Source organism: Ruditapes philippinarum, unplaced genomic scaffold (assembly GCF_026571515.1).
Source record: "Ruditapes philippinarum isolate M1 unplaced genomic scaffold, ASM2657151v2 ctg2719_1_1_1_1, whole genome shotgun sequence".
Taxonomy (NCBI): domain Eukaryota; kingdom Metazoa; phylum Mollusca; class Bivalvia; order Venerida; family Veneridae; genus Ruditapes; species Ruditapes philippinarum.
In genome coordinates, this window is record NW_026852935.1 from 16,273 (window position 1) to 44,071 (window position 27,799).

General features: G+C 32.5%; 1 protein-coding gene across 3 annotated transcripts; it reads right to left on the reverse strand.

Annotated features, from left to right (window-relative positions):
- Positions 1-4,668: 4,668 nt before the first annotated feature.
- On the reverse strand, positions 4,669-27,784 carry LOC132728506 (E3 ubiquitin-protein ligase TRIM33-like). Of its 3 annotated transcripts, XM_060714149.1 has the most exons (11): positions 27,381-27,784; positions 23,306-24,754; positions 21,787-21,942; positions 20,003-20,105; positions 18,808-18,922; positions 17,620-17,775; positions 16,634-16,857; positions 14,600-14,662; positions 7,834-7,966; positions 7,274-7,348; positions 4,669-6,936 (listed from the first exon to the last, which is right to left on the reverse strand). In XM_060714149.1, exons 1-11 carry the CDS (start codon positions 27,619-27,621, stop codon positions 6,559-6,561), a joined length of 3,093 nt encoding a protein of 1,030 aa, XP_060570132.1. In that variant the 5' UTR covers positions 27,622-27,784; the 3' UTR covers positions 4,669-6,558. The 3 variants fall into 3 exon arrangements, with proteins under 3 accessions (XP_060570132.1, XP_060570144.1, XP_060570139.1); XM_060714161.1 differs by lacking the exon at positions 21,787-21,942; XM_060714156.1 differs by lacking the exon at positions 14,600-14,662 and having other exon boundaries at positions 27,381-27,783.
- Positions 27,785-27,799: the final 15 nt, after the last annotated feature.

Sequence of the window (27,799 nt, forward strand, 5' to 3'; positions counted from 1 at the left end):
ACCGGTCCATAATAAGTCCATATATCAATAATGAGGTTCCATTAACAGAGAGTGATAAAACAAACCAATATATTAACACTGATTAGTAATTTTTTCTACCAGGAAGTCGTACATCCCTCACGGCCCCGCCCGACAACTACCTGCGCATGCACAGAACGTAAAGTCTTGTAAACGTTTCTCATTCACTCCACACCGGTATATATGCACAGAATGTTGTTTTTAATATCATTTTCATTTATACCGCCTTCTTTTTATTCTCTTTGCTTTGTGAAAGAGTGGTGATCCTTAAAGAATTTTAAACATAACGTAACTACTTTGTATGAAGTAAAAACATGTTTATTTCATATTAACAAAGACGCTGTGTACCACTTAACAATATTTTCTAAAATCAAATTTAAGCATTGTATATATTTAAGTGTAGTTTTACATTTTGTATCTGCAAATAAGTAGTTCTTAGCATTAAACTATTAAGAGATTGCGTGTGGCTTATATTTGGTGATATAGTCGTGCTTTATTCATTGTGCACATTTGGAGAACATTTAAATTTGATAAAATTGAAGAAATATTTCCATTGCTGACCTTAAATACCTATAATTATGGATTCAAACATCATATATGAACATTGTGTTTCATATATATTTTGTTAAATCATTTCTTTCATTCAAATTTCTTTTCTGCTCGCAATGATTGTCAATAATCAATCAATTTAAGAATTTGTAAAAATGTGTACTTATTCATGAGACGAACAAGCCCAGGACCGCATGAACGATATTTTGCCGCGTTTAACATGGTAAAATAGAGAGAGAGAAAAACAGAGTCTTAAAAGAATGCAAAAAACGACAAGATTGAAAATGTTGCAGGCTCGGTTTAGTTGAGACTGTTCATGAACTGTAATGGAGGGTAATGGAAAGTTCAAGTAACCGTCCACACCCTAGCACAGGCTTTAGCAGATTTCAGCATTCAAACACGAAAATGGTGAAATTTAAAATTTGAAAACAACTGCCGATGTGTTCGTGCAGCGGCCATTTTACAATTTCGTTCATGAAATAATATATATGTCTATATTTAAAACAACAAAAGTTCCTTTATAACTTTTTATTAATTTGTCCCCTTTTCCCGTATAAAATTTGAAAAAGAAAAATATTTTCAATTTAACCCTTTTCCTATAAAGGTCAAAAAGTATACATTTAGCGAATATTTTTTCCGCAAAAATTGACAAAATAAATAAATAGATAAATTAATAAAATAGTAAAAAATAGTAATAAAAATAAGTAAATAACACAACTAGTATTATAAGTAAAAAAGGGAATCCTTCGCGATCTTTTCTATTCTATAGTATTATACATAATAAAGTTATTTTGTAAATTTAATTAATGTTTTAACTAATTCCTACAAATATTCACTTCAAATAGCATACATTTCACCCCATAATCCATTTACCAAATATGATACCGTTTAAATTCTTTAAATCAGGCATCATAATTTCAATGTTAATTTTTAAAAACTTCATTCCTTGACTCACGCTACCTTCCAAAGCCCGCCCTGCTTCCCCCCCCCCCCCCAGCACTGGTTAGCAGAAACATGAATATGTCGGAACTTTGAATTTAGTAACACCCGTTGTGCCATTCCATGAAAACTGGCGTATAGCCGCCAAGTTAAAGAAGGCTTTTTCATTTGGAATTCAGTTAAGTTTATACCCGGATAGAAAGGGCAGCTTAAACATCGGATGAATATGCCGCTGAAATATTGGTAAAGACATCAATCATACCACTTACGCTATTCTATCTCAAAATACTCAGCTGATTTTCATAAGCATCAACTTAAACACATTAAAACATTTAAGCCATATCTAAACTTATGATTGGACTACTTAGTACAATGACCATCGTAGGCTTTCAAATATTCAATGCTTCAATTTTGCTTGCTGCGATGTGCCCGACAATGGCAAGATCCTTCTAGAAGAAAGGAGCTGAAATTATATGTGTTGCATTGAGCAAAAACCATGAAACGGCAGGCATGATGTGCAAGAAAAAAAGAAACAAAAAAAAAAAAAAACATTAAAAACAATAAAAAAAAACAAACAACAACAACAATGTTTCAGGTCGACTAGATCAGAGTATTTATGTAAGAATTACTCTCAGTCTCTGATCTTAACCATTGGCTTATTATTCATTCGTCATTTTTTAGTAAGTTGGTTTATGCGTACAGAAAAAAAAACAACAACAAAAAAAAACTTTACAGTTTTTACATAAATGTACAACTATGTAAAGCTTGAAAAATGCCTATCTGATAGAGTACCAGGCGATGAACCAAGCAACTTATCAATTAACATGATCAATAAGAATGGCAATGTATTCCTGATCTGAGTTTGTTTCAATGTCATACCCCAAAGTCCAAATCACAGGACGTTTTAGGTGGTATAACTGACCTGAAGAGTGTTTAACTATGACTATATACGATGTACATTTTGAAATCGCCTATCTGATAAAGTATCTGGCGATGTACCAAGCAATGTACAAAATCAATAATGGCAATGTATTCCTGATCTGAGCTTGTTTCACTGTCATACACCAAAGTCCAAAAACACAGGACGTTTTAGGTGGTATATCTGACCTGAAGAGTGTTTAACTGGTTATGGTATCTTACTATGAAACATCAAAGTTTTCTATGAACTTCGGTTTAAAATCCGAAGCATTGCTTGGTAAATGAAATTGTTTCAGTCATTACAGTGTAACTTCTGAAAACCGAACACCTGTGGGACTAGTCAAAAAGTTTCGGAATTCAGAAGTTTTGACTTATCTGAACAAGAAGAAACACTAAACATCAATTGTTTAAGTAAGACATATTGAAAAATATATGAAGTTGATTACGTTCATAAAAAGGCAGAGTTATAGGACTTTTAAAAAAGTTTATAACTATTTTAAATTTCATTATCACATGTAACTGAAAATGTTGATATAAAAGCATAATTTTAATTAAATATCACAATTTATTCTTTAGTATATTTCATGAAGTACCTGCTATTTACCAATAATATTTTTATTTTCTTCACATTTTACTTCTCAATTTCTTAATTTTCACAATTTAATCAAGTGTTTGACATGCTTGACATGTTTTGATTCTAATAGGTGTCAAGATATATAGTTATTGCTAATTGGAAGATTTTGAATGTTTTACAAACGTAAGTATAATATTCCTTTACACCTTTTTCAATTTCCGGATTTTGGAAGTAAATTTGAATGGAAAAAACCCACATTTTACCCAAAAATCGTTCGGAATTCAGAATTTAGAAGTTCCGTAATTCAGAAGTATTAATTACATAGAAAACAGCAGGAAAAATTTTGGGACCCTGAAAAATGTTCGGTTTTCAGAAGTTTCCGGATTTTAGAAGTTCCGGAATTCGAAAGTTACACTGAACTTGTTTAAGTGTAGACTAAACTCGAAATCCCATATCAGGTTTGCGTATTCTTAATATTGTCCATTCAGACGTATGAAATATATCAAGAAAGACAACCTTTATCTTCCTTTCAAAATTAAACAACATTGAGTTACTTCCATTTGTAATTATTATGTTTCAATTAATTCACGTTTGTATTTACATTATCTTTTGTCGGGTGTCCTAAATTCGACCCTGTCCTAGAGTCAAAATCATTTCTGTAGATTTAGAGATAATTTTTAGCATAGAATAACGAGGGAAATATTTTAGTTAAACAACTCAATATAACAATGATAAATGTACATGTATGATATACCGTTTGAAAGATTAAAGTTTTTTTTCTAACTAACAGTCTATATTGCACGTGCAATAAAAATTTATCCGGTCCGGTCATTTAAAAACCGGTCATTTGTATACTGATTGCAAACATGGTTGAGTTGCATTGTGCTTTGAAAGAGGAGCCTAATTCGTGAGTTATTGAGTAAATAAGAGAAAATAGTTCAAAATACCCTTCCACAACGTAAACTTCCATATCGTGCAATTGCCATGTGGGGAAGGTAGCTCAGATGTTACGGATGATCCGCGCCTTGTACGGCCAGCTTCCGATACATTATCACTGTCAAAGCCAGAGTTGATGAAGATGCAAAATTATATCGTGGTGGTATACCTGGCCTTATTTACTAGGTTCAAAGATCGAGACCCCAAGACGCCGGAGAGAAATTGTCACTGGTTTAATTTTTTTTGAGCCCGACAATAATCTCAGTATGCAGGGGAATTAAAGTTATGTAGTACGCTCTATTTTTTGACAGTGATGGAAAAGTGGCCCGTGTCGCACAGAGGGGTAATGTAACTGGAACCTTTTACCGTGACCATGTTCTCACTGCTGAAGTTAATCACTATATTATAAACAACGCAGGGTGCGCGGGAGCAATTCACTCCATGATAACGCACCTGTGACAGGTCAGCCTTGATTCAAACTTGTGTAGAGGAGCAGAGACTTGAGGTTTAGCTATTGAAGACTCACAAAATTAGCCTTGTTCCTTCACCTAAGCTAAATGGGGCACAATTTGGAATATCAAACTTTTCCAAGACGGCTTAATTTTACTATGCATACAACCACAGTTCAGAAAATAGTTTTCTAAATAAAAAATGTTGCATTCACAAACCTCTGCTGTTCAACTGTGCACAATGTTAAGCTCTAAAGTAAAAGAGAAAATGAAAATAAACACATCTGAAGTTTAAAAATTTTATTGCTAAATTAGCACTTTTGTTTTGTTTTTACAATCAAAAGACTTATGAAGTCAAGTCTTCTTAATAACCAAAATACTGCATTCATACTGAACAATTTTGTATGAACAACATACAATTTTCTTGAATTCAACAACTGAACTGAAAAAATCTAATAAAGTATAAATAAGAGCAAATGAAATAATAGTATATATATAAAAATGTAGTACATTTAACAATTTAATCACGTACATATATTTGTGAGGGTACGACTATATAGAGTTATATATCAATGTTTGACCCGCATGATAAAAGTATCACTATCACATTCTTTTTCAAACTGAAGTGCTAAACCTCTTTTTGTAAGTGGATATTTAATTTTTTGATAAAAAAACTGTTTACTTAAAACCTACTCCTAGAATTGTTGTAGCAAATGAACTGTGGGGGTATATGAAGTCCATTTTAGTTACAAGCAGATTTGTCTTGCCTTTATTTAGAGTACAAAAATCCCCAGCAAAAAGCAGATATTAATAGCTTCAGGTAGCTTAAATGATGCCAAAAACCTCATGGTATTGTCACATTTAATCTAACATAACTGGAATTTCAAACAACTAAAAAAAACTCATAGACTCTAATAGAAAAAAAAACAAACCCTTTTTAAATAAATCAGACAATACAAAAAATGGCATTAAAACGTATTAATCACACTTTTCTTGACAAATGGGCAACAAACCTAAACTATTGAATTATAAGTAACCTACTATTTCTTAACAAAAAAATACCAGTCTTACACTAACAATCAAATTAGACATAACATTTTGTTTGTTTTCTTACTACATTCCATTATTTTGAACATATCTCAGAAATATTTTGGAAGTTTCTGTTGCTCAGTCAACGTGAACTATTGATTTTATACTGCTGTTCAAAATTTCATTTTACACTGTCAATATAAATATTTGGCATTAATACACAAACTTCACTTTACCATATAATTAATATCACTTTTACCATAACACAAAAAAAAATTCGATAAAACATTTGTTTTCTTAGAAATGTCACTTGACCACAAACTTTATACATTATACATATATCTGACACAGTGCTCTTTATAAAGTTTTAAGTTTGTCAATGAAAATTTCAGATTGAACCAGTGGTAAAATAACTGCGTATTTTTTTTTTATTTAATATCTTCTCATTTTTGTTTTGAGAAAGTTATCTAGCAATAAGTTATACTGCTGTGGGTTTACAGAAAGAACCAATATCAACCTTGGCAGAACACACACAAGTCACTTAAGTATTACACTAATATCACCTTGCTATTATACAAAAGTCACTCAATAATATAGCACATTTTACAAACACCCACTTTTTAGATTAGTTGATATTTCCAATGCTTAACCCTAAAACCTGCTGGAGCAAAAAAAAAAATGATTTAGCCTTTGTCATCAGAATAGACCCAGTCTGTCAGCCTGAGTCTGCTGGTTAATCAAAATTTTTGCAATTTCATGTTGAAATCCCTAATTATTTGAATGGACTGTTCTAAATTCAAATCAGGGTGAGTCCATTTCACAAATTCAGCAGGTTAAAGGTTAAATATTGAACCAATCTAACAGTGGCAACACAATAGCTGACTAGACATTATTTACAATCATTTATACAAGTCATACAGAAATTGTTTGGATCAAAAATGGATAAATATTCAATTTCTTCACATTCTTTCTTAAAAACCAAATTGAATACAAATTATGCACATTATTACCAGCGCAGCTTATTAAATTCATAGTAGTAAGTTGGAATGTCAATAATATATTTGTGTATTAATAAAGGGGGATAAAAAGCACATGTATGTCGAAATTTCATTTTTCATCAAAATTAAAGTCATTTTTTTTCTATTCTCAAGAAAAATGGACTGGACTATTGTTATCCCTTGTAGAGTCTGGTGCCGGACTTCTGCGTTTCTTATTGCGACTCTGCCCGTCAGTTCCATTTGACTCCATTGTTGTGACAGGACTAGGCGTGCGCCTGCTGAGGTAGTCTACATAACACGGCAAGAAATGTTTCACGAGCGATTCAAAATAGTTTTGAACTGATTTTCCTACAGCATAAACATCTGATTTTTCAGAGTTGTATTTAAAGCAGTTTCGAAACACAAGCTTGATGTCGGATAGAAATTCTTCTACTGAATTGTAATGGGCAAAATGCCCTCTACGAAGCTTGCATTTGATGGCTCCAAAATCCATCGGATCTTTAATGATCTTGTGGTAATTCGGGACCTGAAAGAAAAGAACACATGTTAAGAATGTTTAATATTTGATGTTTTTTTAATTTTCATTATCATGCCACACAAGAAGAAAAAATTTAATATCCCTGGTGCGATTTGAACCCACAGCATCAAGGGATATACATGTATAAATTGAAGTTAGTGATCTTAACAAATTAACTCCCTTTAAGTTTAGTGGAAATAGAGAATGACTATTTTCAAATATGAATTTTATAACTTAAAAAAACATGTCTCAATCACAAACTATTGAAGTCATTAAACTATCAGTCAATCACAAAACTTTTTAGGAAGATTTGATAAATTTTCAAAAGTCTTTTTCATTTTCTTACCGATTTTGGAACAGGCTCATGAAACACTGTGCTGATCTCCAAACAGAATAACTCCAGTAATATCCTCTCACATACCTACGAAAGAATAGAAATCTATATTTAGCATTTCTTCTCTTCAAATATATTGAGATCCAAGACGGAGTTAAATGTTATTACTAAATCGATATCTAAAAATTGAATTAAGTCTATATTACAACATGGAACTACCGGGGTAATGCTGAATTTTTTCATCTATATATTTTTCTTGAATTTCACCAACATTGCAATAGCAATATAAAGACTTTCCAAAGACTTCCAAAAACATTTATCTGAAAAGACAATCGCCTACAGACGAAACTCGCAAAAAATTTCCACTAGCATATGATAGATATAATCTTTAATTAAATTCTACCCTTGCACAATTTGTTAATATTTCTTCACAAGAAATGTCTGGTATTTTAAATTCGCTAACTTTTCGACACGCAGTAATATCAACTTATACAGTAATCCACTGTCAGCTAGCAGCATTTATCTAAAGCAATAATGACTTTGCACGAAAACTTAAAGAGCCATATTCATACCTTAATCTCCTTGTCAACAAGTCCGTTTGGTGCTTTCCGCTTGCCAGTGCTCGTCACCTCGTACTCTTTGGGTATCGGAGACTTGATCTTCAATTCTTCATCTGCCGAGCACAATGTACATGTCCATACTTCACTGAAAAAAGCATGTATAAATTTCTTATAGAATATCTCTCATAATTACAATATTTTGACAATTTTTTTCTTTTTTCCCTTCAAATAAATGATACTTTTAATGTATTTAACTAAATTGTTAATGAAATATATTTGGTTAACTTATAATTTAACTATTTTCTTTATATAAAATAATAATAAAAACAGCCCTATAAAAATTCTAAAAATATGTTTCATCATTTCTAACACTTTGACAACAAATAAATTCTCAAGCTAATTTGTAAAGAGTAGAAGGTCAGTATGTCAGATCAATTTTTTTTAGCAAAAACACAAAATATAAATTATGTAATATATAACTGACAAAACAAAGATGTAGAAAATTTCTTATTACATTCAGTATCATTTAATTATGAATCTGATCTCAACAAAAGTTTATTCAAATTAATTGTAATGCTACTAATTCATTCTGCTAAGAAAGGGGGAATGCATTCACATTCTGCAAAACAGCATAATTTGGTAACAATAATGATAATTTTTAAAAAAAGAACAACAACAACTAAAAACACCCCAAAACAGAGACTTGAGGCAAAAAATTGACACAGCAGGGATACAATAGATAGTCATGCAAACGACTGAACTATGAAAATGAAAATATACCACTAGTAGAGGGTCTACAATCCTATATAATTGTTAAATACCAGTATGCATATTGCAAAAAAATCAAATCTTAATAATAGAATGAACAAAACCACAAAGGCATACTCTAATCTACATATTTTTTTATTTAAATAAAAAAACCTAAACAAAATTCCCACCCAGGTGTCCTACACCACAGCTGTATTATGGTGTGGTCTATTACTTCACATTGAACGGGTAAAAGTCTTAAAATACATGGTAATATCAAAGTCATTCTCCTATGCCTTGAGTTCAAAGGTTTTCCCAATTTAGCTTACATCATTCTAATAAAGTTTCAATTTTTGGTGGAAGAGGACCCTTTAATTTACACAAGGGTGAGAAAAAAAAATCAATTTAAAGTATCAGATCCAAATACACAAATGTAATTGACTTTCCTGTCAGACATTATGACTCTGACTGAAGTGTCTTTAATTAATTTTCAGGTAAAAGTGTGTGAATAAACACTTAAATTACTAGCCATGGGTGACAGCCTTGAATGATCTATCAATAATGTCATGAAATGGTACATTACTGGGATATAAGCTATCAAGCTGTCCTAGGGTAACTGACAGCCTACATTATTGGTAAATGATCACATTTCATTACAGCATAACTAGGACCTGACAGTTAACATTAATCATTCAAACAAGAATGAAGAGACTTAGACATAGAACATTAGATTTTAAGACACAAGAACATAAAGTTTCAGACATATGACCATGAAGTTATAAGGCTACTACAACGAACCATACATTAACAAATACAAGTTTAATCCTTATTTTCAATAACGGTGCATCAATTCCAAGTTCCTTCAAGATCAAATGTTGAAATACCATGTACATTGTATATTGAATTATAAACATCACTAATAGAGAAATCAAATTATAAACATAACTAACAGAAAATGATCATTTATTAAATAATTAAATTATCTTCAAACAAGCACTCAATCCGAATGAATGCTAAGTGTATTGAACTTAGTTTTTGTGATCAGAACATAATAAGAGGGCTGGTGGTGTAATGACTTTTCTGTTATGGTTACAGTTTAAGATTTAAGACAAACAAACAGGCAAGCCAATAACAATATACCCTTCCTATCTATCAATCCAGGACACAAAAAGCATTTGAAACCAATTTAATATAATACCACAAAAGAAATATGGAAATTACTTAAATTTGACAGATATATTAATATACATTTGCCTAACAAATGACATGACATTGAACATTTACTGCAGCCTCAATCATTTCTGCATAAATGTAAAACCCTGCCTAACAAATGACATTGAATCTAACATTACTACAGAACCTTGATGCCTGGGAATAAGATTCATGGTCTCAAAGTAACGTAAATAAATCATTCCAAAACAGATTAGAAGATCATTCAGACATGGCAAGTATTATTCACATTTTCTCTCTCTCTCCAAGAAGCTAGAATATTCCCCCCATGTGACACCAGGAGAGACCTGACAGTCTGACAGTAAAAACCCAATAATCAATACCTTAACAGTAATTACAGAAAGTCCTCCAGACATGACCCCAAACACTGCTGTTACCTTGTTGCTTGCAGGAGAGAAAACAATGTCAGCCAGTAACTGGAGAAAACTAGCTTCCCAATAATGTTTCCAGCAAAACTTGCAGCAAGTTAACTTAGTAAAATCAATAAGAAACCACAGATTTCAACAAGGGAATTGTCACATCACACAGCCATGGGTTCTTTTGTTATCACTTTGGTAATTTAGCCTAGATGTTCAGTAATTGCTAAAATCAATACCTAACAGTAATTTTAGTATGTGATTTCCCTCTAATTCAGGGGAAAGGAATCAAAGGTGAGGCAACACAGCAGAATACTTTAACAGAAAAATTTAGAAGATACAGAACATTAAGAGGAATGATATAATGTAACAATGCACAGCCTCATTTTAAGATAATTGCGAATTTAAAGCATAGATCTAGAACAGAACAAACAAGCAGCTTCAATACCTTTGCAAACCAGTATTATCATACAATTTTTTTCTTGGAAAGGTGAAATTGTTCAAATCTTATGTTGCAATTTCGACAGTTATTCTATTCATCTAATGACCTTACTTATAGTTTTTTATTTACTCTGTGTAAGATGCAATGTAAAATATTATGTTAATTGTTTATTTTACAATGCAAGCAAAACAATTGCTGTCTTGATTTTATCTTTAAAAACTAGCAAGGTAAAAGCCATGCTATCTTGGATTATATACTTAATCTGAAAACTGTCAGACCTGTGATATTTGTTTGGTTTTCTATTTTGCAAGTTGCTGCCAAGTAAATGTGTCAGCTGTTATTCTATATGTGACACCAAGTGACAACAAATTTGTAAAACTCTTGAGCTGAAATGGTTTTTGGCAGGTTTTCATACCAACAAATTAAGAGACTTATGATTGGTTAGTTAAGTACAATTTGTTACTGTACTTGAGAGCTTAATTTGTGGAATGCAACTATTGGGAATTTTTGACATTCTGTTATTAATTATTTAGAACAAGCATTTCACTTTTAGCAATAAATAAATTTCATTTTGATTTTATGCTAGCATTTAAACAATAACACCTGCAGAATTGAAATTTCAAAGCAAATATCATACAGCTCAAATTTGAGTATTATCCCCATAAAATTAACCCGAATCTTATCAATTTCATAATCTGGAGGAAATAAATAACTTACAGGGGGCACTATACAAGTCAACACAATTGTCATTTTAAGGTTATGTTTGGTTTGTTAATGAAAAGCACTTTAATTTTGTCTTTTGTAATCATAACTTGTATATGTACCATGTAATTGCTTAACTCCCATGCAAAAATAAAGTAGGCTAAAGAGGGCAAAAATAACACTGTGAATTCACTTAATTTTGCATGCATGAAATTTTGTGGTTGTATTAAAAATGTTATTTTCTTGGGTTCTTAAATTCTTAGATTGTCTATTTTTGTAAGAGCAATTTGCAAATAATGCAATGCAAAATAATGTTACACCAGATCTGCAATGAAATTTCACTGCATCTTAATTTTTTGGATTGATGACTAACTTATCAAAAACCAAAATTAGTGCCCTTACAAAAATTCTGATTTTACATCAATCTGTGAACACTAGGGAGGTAGGAAAAAACAACATTACATTTTACAAAAGATAATTCTAGAAATGATTCAAAAGCAAAGGCAATTTTCAGTCAATAACTAAACTACATACATAACTGTAATAATATAAAAATTTGTCCCACAAATAGAGATGCCTTGATCCTATCTAAAATTGTGCTCAATTTGTTGTTAAAGTCACACAATGGTTTTGATACCAATTAAAAGTTGAAAATAAAATACGTATCTACAAATTTTAACAACAAACTTGATTTAATCCGAACAACACTATATACGTATCTTAAATGAACTTGTCTATCCTTCAATCTGGACAAAACCATTCATTATTTTTATGAAAAATTCCTAAATAAATACTGTATAGTGAACAGTGCAGATGGTGATGAAACTTTAAACCACTACAGATCATGTTGACATGAAGATAGTGAAAAATTTTGCATCCATTTGGAGAACTGAGAACAAACAGCTAGTTTACTGAATAAATCATTCTGAATATTTTTTCAGCATCTCTATTTTTCTTGTTATAAAAATATAAGGAATCTACATAACTTTCAACAATATGGTTCTCAGGTTTATCCAATAACTAACAAAATATTTATCTTTATTTTAAATATATTAACAGCAAAATTTAATAACCACAATATCTATGCTATAATTAGTTAATTCGTCACAGTGTCTTTACCAATTTTGCAGTTGAGGCCTGAGGATGGACACAATTTAGCTAATCATGTGAGAGATTGGCATTGTAAAGACATTGCATGCCATTATATAGGAAATTGCTTGCCCTGAGATATCAATTTGTTAGCCCTGAGACAGCAAATTGTTTGCAGTAAGATATCAATTGCTTGCCGTGAGATATCAAATACCATGCCCTGAGACAGCAAATTGCTTGCCCTGAGACAGCAAATTGCTTGCCATGAGATCTCAAATTGCATGCCCGGAGAAGGCAAATTGGTTGTCATGAGGTATCAAATTGCTTGCCCTGAGACAACAAATTGCTTGCCGTGAGATATCAATTTGCTAGCCCTGAGCCAGCAAATTGTTTGCAGTAAGATATCAATTGCTTGCCATGAGATATCAAATTGCATGCCCGGAGAAGGCAAATTGGTTGTCGTGAGATATCAAATTGTTTGCATTGAGATATCAAATTGCTTGTCATAAGATATCAAATTGCTTGCACCGAGACAGCAAATTGCTTGCAATGAGATATCAAATTGCTTGCCCAGAGACAGCAAATTTCTTGCACTGAGATATCAAATTGCTTGCCTGCAACAACAAACTGCACGCTCTTAGAGAGCAAAGAGCGTGCCCTTAAACAGTAAATTCCTGTCATAGGATATATATATATATAAAATTGCTTGCCCTCAGATAGAAAATTGCATTACACATCTCATCCCCTCCAACCCACCCTGTTCCTTCAGTGCACGGATAAGAAATATTAATTTTTTATAATGTTGAACAATAATATTAAGTCAGGTTTGCCACCCTGCAGTCATCTGCAGGAAAATTACCATTCCTTTACTACACATATGCTTTATTTCAAATGCCAAAGTTACTATATACAGTTTAGCTTCTTATCTCTGAGAACCATAAAGTCTTCCATAAAAACATATTACATGCAAAAATATGTTTTTACAACAGTTACAAAAGTTTTGTGCATAGTACTGAATATTTTTTCCTTTAAAGGTTTCAAGCTTGGTTTCATCCTTGCCCCCCCCCCCCCCAATCTATCCAGTCCCAATCATAAAAGCTTGTTTTTTTCTGTTTTCCTTTTTGTTCAGAGTCTATTCTTCTTGGAGTTTTGTACAATAAAAAGATCAAAATGCAAAAGGACTGTAACAACATAAATAATAGTGGGTGCAGCAAAAAATGAAAAAAGCCAAAAAAAAAGCTTTTTTCTGTTAAACTGGTGTCAAGGAATGGCATTAGATAAATATACAGTAAACGTACTATAGAACTTTTTAAAGTTTTTTTTCTCTATATATATGTAATTGTTTTTGTGGGGGTGGGAGCAGTAATAATTCACACATAAACTGTGACGCCAGCTTAACCTGCCGGTAGTATCACTATGTGTTATTTCAGGCATGAAAGGGCACCTGACTAGAACCACTGCCCTTCCACACGCAAGGATAACTTTCTCACATGAAAAATCCCGATTCTAACAAATATTGGTTAAGGGAGAGTGATATTTGAAATCTGCTGCCTTGACCAAAAGACCAAGGTGTCAAAATGGATGTTGAAGTGTTCGGCAATAATTGTGTCTCATAAATTTTTATGAAATAATATTGAGCAGGTATGTTTGTTTCTACAATGGCTTTTTTCCTTCACTCAACACGCCACAAGTTCCCTATGTAAACGGATATTTGATTCTATTGTTTTGATGCCCTTGTGGGAAAATTTTGTCTGAGAAACTAAGATACAAGATCATGAAATATAAATTACTGATCGTTTTCTCTTACTAAGGAACATAACTAAACCTTTAGTCAAAGAACTTTGGGGAATTAAAAGTGTTGAATATTTACCCCTTTCAGAGGGTACAGAAAGATGTATTTGTGGGTAAAATACCCAAAACCAAGAATATTTTTTGAATAACTGTTTTAGATGTAGCTAAAATTACTTTTTAAATATCTGAATTGCAGCCTGTATGAAACTGACTATATAATACGAGAAAGTACGTTTACCATACACATAGACAAACACATAAAAAAAGAAGAGAAAAACAATCAGTAATAACTAAATTAATATACCATGGTAAAAAATATGTGCCCACGAAATGTAATGAACAAATTAGCTAGTTACATAAAGACTCGAGCGATACATCTAGGAAAATAAACACGTTACTGTAACATATATATAATAGCTACCATTTAGCTTCTGCTAGTGGATGTAACAAGGCAAATGTGTAACTCTTTTGTTTGATCCCTCGTCTGAAGTTGAAAATGACGGAAAATTAGCAATGTTTTTTTTTTAAGTGTTTATCATTTTATCTTTTAATTTCACGATTAATTTTTATTTCCTTCTTTCTCCCCAAAAGCTTTCATTATTCAGAATTCCCCTTGATGCAATTTGCTTGCAAAGCTAAATGGAAATCATGTTAACACAAACTGGTAGTAAAAAGACAATTATGGAACATTTAAAGATCAAATTTTTACCTATTAAGATTGATACTTAATATTTCCTTACAAAGTAAAGTCAAGTTTTAGGTTTAGAACTAACGAATGTCTCATTGCATGATCTTCATTTGTAGTGAAGTGTGGCGTTCACAGTTGGAATGCTTGCAGGAATTACTTGTTTATGGCACCAGTGTGAAACTTGACCGGCCTGTACACCCAGACTCTACAGTTACCACTGGTTGATTATTAATTTCAGCAGTTTGCATTATTGTATATTTCCCATTAAATAACAATGTACTGCTCCAAAGTCAAGGGAGGACTAATCCATTATACAAATTTAGGTAAAGTAAGGATTAAAAGCTGCAGGTAATCTTAACCTGCTAGTAATTTGCTCTTCAATAAATAGTTTCAGAGTTTCTATACTCAGCATTTTTGGAAATGATGCTGGGTCCTTTTTGAAGGTAAAAAACTGATCAAAAATGACTATTACAAGCCAAGGGGACAATTAAAAGCAATACTACTGACAAAAATTACCTTCACAATTAATGGGAAATAAAAAGCAATCTGATTTTAAGTGTCATTTTTATACGAGGTTGAATGTTTATTTATTGTGTCCAAGATATGATATCTTTTATAGACGAGGGGCACAGGCTATTTGAACAAGTTCAAGCATTCGTATCAGATTGAGAGTCTAGCCTTACGTTTACATAAAAAGCACAAAAGCCAAGAGGAATAATTATAAATGTACCTGTTAAGTATCAAATTAATGAGGATGCCTGAAAATTTGCAATCAAAGGACCTTAAATTTAACATATTGATAGATTTATATTACTGCAACATTATAAACTTGGTATATGCTTAAATGAACAACCTTAACAACTGCTTTTTAATGCTTTGATTTGTAACAATCATTTCATCTCTTTTTTTTGTTCTTTCTTTTGGTTGGGTTTTTCGTCGCAACAACACAGTATAGGCCATATGGCGACTTTTCAACTTTACTAGTGGATGAAGACCTTGGGTGCCCTTCTGTGGATTATTTCCACCAACATTCCACAAGCTACATACGGAAGCTGGATAGCTTATTCACATGGAAGAACCCAAAGTCTATGTCGGTATTCAAACCCACAGTGGTGAGCAGAAAATGGTGTGATGTCAAAAACCTTCACCATTCAGCCACAGACACCCCTGAGCTAAAAGAACAATCAGAACCTGTACATTTTCTATAAAGGGCGGGGGAGGGGGGGAGGGGTCTTATGAAGTCTATGAATAATTAAATCTTATAAAACAATTTTGTGTTCAGTCAATTGAATATTTTTTCAATTTAAGATTGACAAAAACAAACTGGTAATGGTAAACTTAATGGTGTAAACTCTAAGTTTACAATGTTATCAAAATTCTATGATCCCTACTCTTTTGTGGTATATTTTCACTTACATTTTATGAAGACAAAAAAAAAGACAAAATATTTCAAATCTCCAGCAACCATATTAGACAAATAAATACACATTGGACATACTACATGTAATTTATCTGAACTTTTCTCGACTAGTAGCTTATTCATATTGCCACAAATGAAGCTACACTGAATTCGGAACTTTTGTCGTGATAATATATGTACAAAATGTTTCACAATATAAACAATATTATTACTTTAATATCATTCATTGTTCCTCTCATACAATTAATTTTGTGCTGTAACAGTCTAAAAATTGTGAAATACTCAAGAAAAGATATGTCAACAACTGAAAATACAACCAGAACTATAGAATTTAGAAAGGTACTCACTTTGATGAGAAGTTGGTGCTTATAGCCGGTACATGACACTGTAAATGGAATACTTTCGGGCACTTGTCACAGCATAACAGGTCCCCTCCATTGTGACACACGGCACAGTAATCTTCCGATGGGTCAGAGGGATCGTGCTTCGGCTGGAGGTGATATGCATTCAACCTTTGACCACTAGGATTGACCAATCCCTGTAGAAGCTCATTGCGGTCAGTGTCAATTATCTGTTGTAATAAACAATTAAATACATCAACTCAGTATTTCCTTGCATGCAAAAAAGGGGCTATAAAAATGAAGAAATTATCAAAGAATGTTGTACTGAAGTTCTTTGTAATTATGACAATATTAAATTATGGAAAAAAAGCGAACTTTTTATACAGAATTTCCATATTCAAGTCATTTTGCAAAATTTAAACTACACAATGACACTTTTTACTGCATCATAAGGAAGACTGCACATATGGAGTAGCATAAAATTTCAAACAATAATAAGCACTTTACTCTCAAGTATCAACATCAATCAGTAATGATCAGTAATTTCGCTAAACTGAGCTTCCTCATATAAAAAATCATTACAGAGATAAACATCCATGGAAGCAAACAAAAACTCCTCAAAGCTGCATATGACATCAACTCAACCACATGATTTTAATAGTGAAAAATATTAACAAACAGACTAAAATTATCAGCAGATCATGTTATATCTTAAATTGAGCAATGTTCAGATTATATGAATTTATTTCAGTTTGTTTATGTCTGAAAGCTATAAACTGAAACACTCTTTATTCATTCCTGACACCAACCAGTACTAAGGAATGAGTGTAAAGTTTCTTGCTCGAGGAAATAATGGCTTTTTCCCTGGCAGGGTTTGAACCAACACTGCAACAAACAGACTACTAGTCTGACTGGTTAACCTCTTGGTCATGCAATGTTTACTACGGTGTGCCAAAAACAAGATTCATTTCTCAAGTTTAAGTCCTACTTACATTAATATCTGGCATGGCTGGGGAGATTGAGGAACGATGAGCAGCCCCAGGCCCTCCATCTGAATGACTAGGACTGGGTGTGTGGCCCGGGGAATGGTGATTCGTACTGGTAGATGGAGACTGCAATCTTGGGTTGTGATCTGGAGGTTTGGGTGTCTGAAAAATAGTTCAATATGATATGATTATAAAGTTCAACATTCAAACAGTTATTGATTACAGTCACAGTGTTGCATCTAGGCCGCGCGATTTGCGCATATTTTATGCAGATCGCGCATTTTAATGAAGTCAACGCGCGCCAAGTCGCGCATCTGACAATTTTTTAACTTTATTCAGTTTATCTTCATCGTGTCTTGAAAGCTTCGGCCATGTTTGTTTTCACTCGTGGTAATGACTAAAGTACGTACTAAAAAGCGTGTAGCAGCCGACTGGGTCATCTCGCGTGTGTTTTGTAGTATTCGTCAATATTTTATTTTTTCTACTTCCGTTTTTGAGCGGACGATAGCTGTCAAAAATGCCTGAACGTAAAATAAATGAATTCTTTTCGATAAGTCATAGTGTAAGGTAAATGTTTGTCCCCCACATTTTTTAGTTGAGTGGGGGACAATCCCCCATAATTTTGAAATTCTAGATGCAACACTGCAGTCAATGATAAGGATTTAAAGTTGACATGATATGTAGATGACAAATAATGAAGATGACAAATAATTAACTGATAATTTTTGAGAAGCTACATAATAGTAAGGTAAGTTTAAAATACATGTATATTAGATAATTCTGAAGTTAACCTTAAATATCAGAAACAGTTATTCTTATTTATAAGTAACTGACTTGTACAGTCAAACATATTTGGGCTAGTTTGCAGTATCTACTATTAGTTTATTTTTTTACAGCCCAAAATTTACAGACTGCTTAGAATTAACCTCATTTAAATAACACACATTTTTAATTATTGTTTGATTGAATAGAACCACTGATCTTCACTATGTTACATTAATACCTCAAATGAAACAATGTACATGTATCCAATGCCCTTGTTGTCATGGAAGTGCGTCTTTATACAAAACACTCAAATATATATTTAATTTTTTGTGTGGATAAAAACTTTATATATTTGTATTTTTAGGACACCCCCCAGCCCCACATTAATGCAATCTAAATCATTCCTGAATAAAACATAAAATATCATACTGTTTGGTTAGGTGGTCTGTTGGAAAACTGGCAAGAACTGAAGTCCCGGTCTTTTGGTTCTTGTTTGACTCTCACAGGTTCTGCACTGCCTCCTCGTAGATTTAACGGATCTATACTGTAAATATACAATTAAAATGATGATTCTGATGTTGGTTATACTTACTTTATTTACATTCACTATCATCATCTGGCAGAAGGTTTTCTTCAAACAATATTCCAACTGAGATACATGTACTCATGGCTGATCAACATGTAACCTGATAAATTTATGCAAATGGTTCGGCTGTGGGTATCCGCTGATGTCAGTTCTTATAAATGCTTGTGAATCATAGAACAACAATTAGATTGAATAATTTTCTCTTTGCTCCAGAAAGTTATATATAATATTATAATTATATGGTAACTAATTCAGGAGAGATCTGCAAAAATTTGTAAAATTCAGAGATACAGGTTTGTTTCGTGTGCATGATATTTTTCTGCAACGATCGATCTTGGACATTGAATCTGATGGTCATTTATCCCTGAATGCTAATTCATGCCAGATAAGAACTTTGTCACATGTAGAGAAACTGGTAATTACTGGCTTAAAAGTTATCCAGGAAAACCGGTGAGGTTTATCAACCAATATAGGACGAAAATACTCTTTAAACCTACCAAATCACACACAAAAAAACTTGAATTGATTAAAATCTAAATCATTAAATATTTAATATCTAACAATGAATCAATTTTTCAAACTGCTAGTGCTACAAGGTAGTATACAATGTAGATAATAAACCCCAAAGTTTTAGATTGAAATATTGATTACAACCTGTCTGAATTATAAATTGATTAATTATAATTTATCTAAATCCAATTCACAATATATCTAGACACAGACTTTTGTCGCTACTTTTAAAGAATTTGTTATGCTTATAACTTTAAATGTTAATTCATTTTTCTTGATTTATTATGATACATTATTAATAAACAAATTGGCTGAACATTTTTGTATATTATAAACTAATAATTCATTTTTCATAGTTCACCAAGCAATAGCAGCTAAAAAAAATCCCTTGAGATTGGTATTGATTACCATTATATCACATCTGAATGTTAATTGTGTAAGATTTTGAAGAAAAAAAATTCAATGTATTTTTGAAGACTTTAAAACTAATTTGCACTGGTTGCGTTTTAAAATGACAAAATAACATACTCAAATTTTCCTGGGGGGAGCTTGTTCCCTGGAATGAGGTTTGGATTGGAATTCGGCCTTGTTAAGGACGATGATACTGCAGAATTGTTTGGACCGGCACTGCCTGAAAAAGTAATCAACAGTAAAACCATTAATAATTTAGAGAGATAACTGGGAGAATGAATAGTATATATCAAAAGATGAATTTCTTCCAAAGAAAAAACATAAGTAAACTTGGTTGTTTTTAGACAAAACAAGATACCAATTTTGCAAAAGAAAAAAAGAAGTTATGTTTAAACCCTTGCAGGTGAATTTTGCAAAAGATTGTTATTTTTAAACCTTAAATTTGTGAAATCACTATTCAGGCTGAAATGGTGTAGCCTAAATGACAACTTACATGGTGTATAATATAAATATTGGACAGAACAGTGTATTTACATAATTATAATAAATACTGTTACATTGCAAATTAAAAGCAGTGCAGGAAACTTATGCAGGAAACTTAAGAATTTGATAAAACAGTCCACGTTACATAAAATTTTGAAACAATACCATTAAATATAAAAAGTTCAAATTTTACAAGTAACATTTATAAGCAAAGTAGAGTTACAAAAAGAAGAATAACAAGAAAAGACAAAAAAAAATCACAGCAAGATTGGCACACCTGTGAAAACAAAAATGCATGTACTTTGTAGTATGTAACAGCTTGTTGGAAAGCTACAAAAGATATTTTCATCATAACCATATGCTTCAAAAAGAAACTATAAAGACAAAGAAAAGAACAAAACACAAAGTACATGAGAGCAAATAAAAAAGTGCAAGCAATCATAGACTATCAAATAATCAAACAGAAAAAACAAACATGCAACAGACTGACAACTGGCAGTTAAATCTTGCAACAACTTGACTTGTGGGGAGTTTTTGTTTTTCTTGTGGTTCACTGATTTCAAAATATGGAATGCAAAAAGCAATTTGCTGTGGCACAGATTGCTCCAGATGTCACCAATTGAAAATGATTTTTTTTTTTGATGTCTCTTCCTTGACTTGGGAATTTTCTTCTTGAAATTGGTAAAAAGCCGTACAAAGTTACAATCTATTTTGGATTTGGAACATCACTCAGTATCAGACATCAAAGTTAACTGATTTACTTTAATTGATGAATTTATTAAATCAATTTGTCCAGCTTTCTTGTTTTTTATTGTCAATGTAATCAATTTTTTTGGATAGACTGCAAAAACATGCAGGCTGACCTTGCTCAATAACGGTGACAAATGCTTCAAGTTTCTTTTCGGCTTGAGCATGATAAGTGTTAAGGGCATAGGAATCTGTGAAGCATGATAAGTGTTAAGGGCATAGGAATCTGTGACTGAATGAGTAAGGTCGCTGGCTGACTAAGTTTCTTTCACTTTCATCAGATTTGGTTCGTCTCCTGACAAAGACAGAATTCTCTCAGGCAAGCAGCAATATGACTATCTTAGCGAAGGTCTGCTGATTTATTCCCGTCAGACGTTCGGGAACTAACAGCCTTTCACACATTCTGACCCGTAAATCTGAGAAGTTAACTGTTACCCTTATTTGTCTAAACTTCAAAGTCTTTCATGAATGCTTCATACCCCTATTAAACTCATATAGCTTTGTTGATTATCAACAATACATCATTGCTTATTCTTAGACATTTACGTTTTGCTAAAATATCAAAATCAAAGTACTGACAGCACTGTCAGGTTAAAACAACCTAAATATATGTGTAATTAATTTTTTAGTAGTCTTTCTACTCTGATGATACAACACAGAACACGACCAACCTTGAGGTAGGTACGTAGAGGAAGAGGCAATGTTTCCATTGCTAAAAGACATCAGATTTTGCAGAGAATTGTACGAAGCATCCTGCCAATTTTGAGTAGAAGATACACCAAAACCAATGTCAGCATTGGGATAACCAGGCTGCGGAGGTCTTGTTCCTGAATAGAAACACAGACACATTTACCATACTTTTTACTTTCATTTCAATGGGCACTAATCACTCAAAATACCAATTCAATTGAAACACTTACTTTTAGAGACTATGCATTCAAAATAACAACAATATGTTTAAAATAATATTAATTATACACAAGTGTTGGAAATATCATAACAGTTCATTTCATGTAAAATCATATCATAATAAAGACAATGTCCATTATTATCATTTCAGATATGAAAACTTAGATATATCCAAAGTAGATCGTTTGACAGGGGGAGCTGTTTTCAGAAACAGGGAAATACAAAATAGTTTAGATTTTTAAGGGTAATTGGTACAAATTTCAGTTTAAAATTAGCCTTATACAAAATGCAAGGACTTTCTTTAATTTGCTCATAATAATTTAAAGAGCAGAGTCAGCAATTGAACATGTAATGACAATTTCTTCCTAATTCTGACAGTGTTGGTGGTATTCCCAACACAATGGAAGCTGGCCGTTGGGCATAACCCTACTTATTGATTTTATTTGTATTTCAGACTACTTTCGGAAAGGAAATAAATATGCAAAATATTGTCAACTTTGCAGGCTACACCCTCAAGTTTGTGCAGATTTATGACAATATTATTCTAAGCTTGTTAGAGGCTTTATATAAATGACAGCATTTTTTAAATATAAAATTCCACAAAAAAAGGAAGAAATATTAAAAAATTTCTTAATTCATTTATATCATGTGATGAAGCTAAATTTGATTACAACTTAAAAGCTAAGCATCTACACAGTAAATGACACAGGATTAAGTTAATGTATAATTAAATTAGGGAATAAAAAGGTGACTGGTTCTGTTCACTTTCCTTAGTTATAGGTTACCTTTCAATCAACAGAAAATGGGTTCAAGGTCAAGGGTATGCACATAAAGTGCACAAGTTTGCAATTTAATTTTTGACTGATTAACCTGTTTTGAATTGTCCACAAGTCCCACTCAAGACTGATTGCTATGCCACTACAAACTTAATTAAAACTAAAAGAAAATAAAACCAAATAAAGAATCATGCAAACAGTTTTAGCATTAAACAGTTAAAGAATGCATGTTAGGTCTTTTTACAGGCATTCATTTTCAAAGAAAAGACATAAATTAATCTTTATTACATGTTTATAATATTCATGCATAAACAATAACATGTATGTAATAAATCTAATGAAAAAATAATTCTATGTAAAGTTATATACTTTTTTTTGGCTTTCTAGTGCAATACAATTTTTAAGAGTTAAAAGCTCATGAATTTGAATGCCTGTAAAAAATTAAAATTAAACACCAACAGAAATTAACTTGCATATATATTATGTAATTTTTTTTTATATCTACCTCGCCAGTGCTGTAAATTTTGTGTTGCTAGGCTTGGCCCTGGCCTGAAGGGTTGTTGTTGAAGTGGATGCCTACTAGTACTGGTCAAATTTGTTTGGAAAGTGTTCTGTTGAAAGAACTGTCCCGGCTGTCTGACAGGCTGCGGTGGCCGAACTTTATATAAATCTTGAACTGCACCACTGTCACTGTTAAACTGTCCCATGCGATTCTGTATTTGTGCCTGCTGTTGTAACTGTTGTTGTTGTTGCTGTAAATTTACTTGCTGCTGACCTCCAGCTGGCCTTTGCCTTCCACAATTACTCATTAACTGTGCTAAAAACTGTTTCTTCCGGTCCACGGGGAGATTTTTATACTGTTCTCTGGTTGCGTGTGGCTGTTGATGTATTAATTCAGCTATTTGCTGCGAGAAATTTTCTTTGCTAAGGTTGTTGAGGGTACATATAGCTGGTTTCTGCGGCTCAGCTACGGATTGCTGGGGGTAAGATTTACCGTTCACGTTGATAAATCCCATTTTACTTACATTCTTTGTTAAAAATTTTGCATCATTTTCGTACTTGATATTCAAATCTAGCAAAGTATTTTGGAAATTTATTGTTTGATCTTGTAAAGTTTTGATATTTTTAGTCATAAAGCTTTTAGTGTGTAACACAGACAAGTCATCGCCTGACTGCAGGGCTGACTCCACAAATGATATTGTATGTTTTGCCCGTTTTGCGAAGGTATCAACCTCTTTTTTCTTAAATGTCAAGTCTTTAATTCTACCGTGACAAACACCTTGAAGAAAATTCAGAAGCTGTTTACACCAACTGATTAATTCATTTGTTATCAAATCAGCCACTTTTCTCACTTCCTTAAACACTTCAACCTGTTGATCTTTAATGTCTTTCTCTTTCTGTGTTATTTTTTCAGCCATTTCTTGGTTAGTTTTTAGCCTTGACTTCAATGCCGCCACACCTTCCATTAGTAATTTCTTCTGCTGTTCAATCGTCTCTTCAATATACTGGTACTTGTGATCTTTATGGTCGTTCAGCTGACAATCCCTACACGTCAATGTTTCACAAGTCAGACAGAACAACTTTAGCATTTCTGTCTTGTGTGTCTGGCAATGAACGTGCCTTTGCTTACTGTCCCCGACGATACCTTCCTTCACTTCATCGGGTTTTACCTTGTTTGAAATGCTGTGGTCTTTAGTGAGTTTGACGCGTTTGTGTGCCACCACGCAAGGGTCACACAACCATTCTTGGCAATCGACACAAAACGAGGAAGCTTTTTGGTTATCTTCGCAGGACGTACACACCGGAAATTTCTCTGCATCTGATGGGGAACCATCCTCAATTCGAGCATCAACCTTTTTTGAAGTGTGTATGAATGGATTTGGTAGAACATTAGCTGCAACATACTCTACATGGCACTCTGGGCATCTTGTTTTGCTATCATCAGTTGAAGAAACTGTAAAAATAAACAAGATATATATTACTTGATAAATTGTTCCCGAATACAAAGTACAAAGTGTATGTAAAGTCGGTTCATGGCAAACATACATTTTATTTGGATTTTAAAGGTGTTTTAGGCTCCATACCGAAAGTGTCTGTGTATTATTGTTATAAGACGTTGAAATATGATTTTTTTGGAAAACGGCTTATTTTCAGTTTTTTTTTATATACATGTATATGATCAGTACAAGTACTGGGATTGACAAATATACATTTTATTTGGATTTTAAAGGCGTTTTAACCTCGACACTCCAAGTGTCTGTGGCTATACTCGTGACTTTGCAGCAGTTACATTGTACAAATGTAATTAATTACATGCATTATCAAATATACATCACAGTGTCTTGTATTCTAAGATCAGTGTTTTTTTTTTTCACCAAAATATTCGGCAAAATTCGGCCCCATTCCCCCTCAAAATAGTATGTTTTTTTTTCATCTCAAAGCCGAAATTTCCCCCCATATGACAGCCAAAATTTGCCTGCAATGAATACCATTTTTTTTGCATGTGACTGCCAAAAAATGTTTTATTTTAAGCCTGTAAGACTTACTGTTAAGCAAAGTTGTTTACAAATTGTTCCCGGGTATGTAAGGGGAGCTACTCCCTGCGTCCCAACAAGTTTAACATGCGACCCTTTAAATTCTGCTGTCAATATTTTAGATCCCTATATTCATAAAAAGCGACATATTTTAAACTTGTGTTGCAAGAGTTGCTCCCCTTTTCTACTCACTGGAAAGAAAACAATGTCACACAAAAGTAAATCTTACAGTGGTAAGTGGTGTATTAAAATATGCATTGGATTCGTTTTTGTTTCTCCTCATTTGTGAAGAAATAAAATTCCCCCTCCTATTGCATTTTTTCCCCTTCAAACGGCACCGACCCCCTTCCCCTAACAGTGAAAAAAAACACTGAAGATGCACGATCTAACAGCCCTGATTGTAGGATTCATGGATAAATAAGTTAAATCAATTTCATTTGTGTTATTCACAACATAGCATTATATCATAATCTCTTTTTGAAAAAAAAATTATTTAAACAATGAACTAAATAGACCATTAAATAACAAGTTCTGGTGCAAAATTGTCCCTATCTGTATCATGATCTGAAATGTCTAACTTATAGAACAACATGATCTTATGTAATAATGTGTACCCTGTTCAATAAGTGCATCATTGATCAACATGTTTAATTTCAAAAATTTTGTAATGAAATAAATAGATTCTACTGCCAATTCATATTTATTAAGGCAGTTGCTAGTCGCCCAACCCATATTGCTAGGGATATGTAACCAAGTCATGTATGACTAGCCTATATGCACAGTTAAGGATAGCTGTATAACATTTTAAAAATAAATAACCTAAAACGCTAATGAATGTATGTAAACTTGTGACAATATAAATGGAATACATTTGTACTGAAATTTTTTATCTCAAACACTTTCAGTGGGCATTGAACATTTTAAGCCGGTTGTTTGCTCACCATTTAAAAGTGTAACGGATATACCAGTAAGGATTTCTTGTTTGCCAGATGCAGCGCACCTGTTTTTCACAATTACATGTCAATTTCCAGCAGAAGCTAGTTTATGACAAAGTATTTTTAATGATTATAACTTAAAAATACCTCAGAATTTAAATTGGCTCAAGAAAACTTTTTAATTAAAGGTGAACTTATTTCTGATAGATCTATCCTATATATTGTTGTAATATAATTGGCTGAAAATCATATCTAAAATTATTTAGAAAAAATATATAGTACTCCTCGACGGTACCGCGTTCTTGTCCATTCCGGTGTAATCAGAAAATGTGTTTCATTAAACACTGCACGCCACCAATCCACTGTTTCCACCATTAAAGTGGAAAGGCTGCTTTTTTGAATTAGGATAGAAATTGTTAGAAATATTTTCATTTCAAATAAATTTCATTCATTGATATGAAAACCCAAAGCTGCCCGTGTGTGTTTAAAATATTTCTTTATTTTACCCCATATTTACCAGTTAAACTAATAATTTCATGTTCTAACAAGTGAAGGTCATCTGCTGAAACTGTAGTGACATCATATTCTGTTGAAAATAAAATCTACTAAAGCCAAAAAGGGCCATCAATTGATACCACAGTATCATAGTGCTTTTCGTTTAAAAACAATAAAAACATGGCTGACTGACAATAGATGTTTCTACTTTAAATCATTGAGTCAATCTCTATGAATGACATTCACAACGACATGTGTATTTTTTGAAGTCAGGATGCGACTGTTAAACACAATCTGCAAAGGCTAGCCGTCTGTGACTCATGTACATCTAGAACTTTTGGCTTCTAGCAATGGCTTATTTCCTTAAAATTAATTTCTAATATTGTTTTGTAAATTGTAGATTTCTATTGAAAATAATTACAGTACATACTTATTACAAATGTCACATAAATAAAACTTTCCATTTATAACAACATAATTACTCAAATAAAATCTACAACAAATTGTATTTCTTTAATTTTATTTTTAAAGAAGAATAATTATATATAGATAAGAATATAGCCGTGTTGTTTTAAGTTTTATCAAATAAAAAACTCATCATCATTAAATGACATACCTTCTGCACAAGATTTCATTTGATTAGTACTACCGTCAACGTTTGCGTCTTTTTGTGACTCTTCGCTTCCATTTTTCGACTTGGATGTTGAATAATTTTCAAGACATGCTTGACAAAATGAATGTAAACAATGGAGTAATTTAGCTTGTTTTTCAACAGTTAATTCCTCCTTACACTTCGCACATTTAGAACTATCCATTTTCTTGTCAGTTTCAACATCCTTCTCCGGAATCTCTGCCATTTTTGTTATAGATTAAGTTTATTTGCGAAATGTTTCACGAGTCGGAAGTAAAGTTTTCGCCATTACTGTTTCAAACGCATTCTAATTATAGCATCGATAAGCGCGCAATCTACTCCGTTCTTTGCAAGCGCTTGGCCGCACACTGACACACTGCGCTGATAGTTTTCCGATACATCCA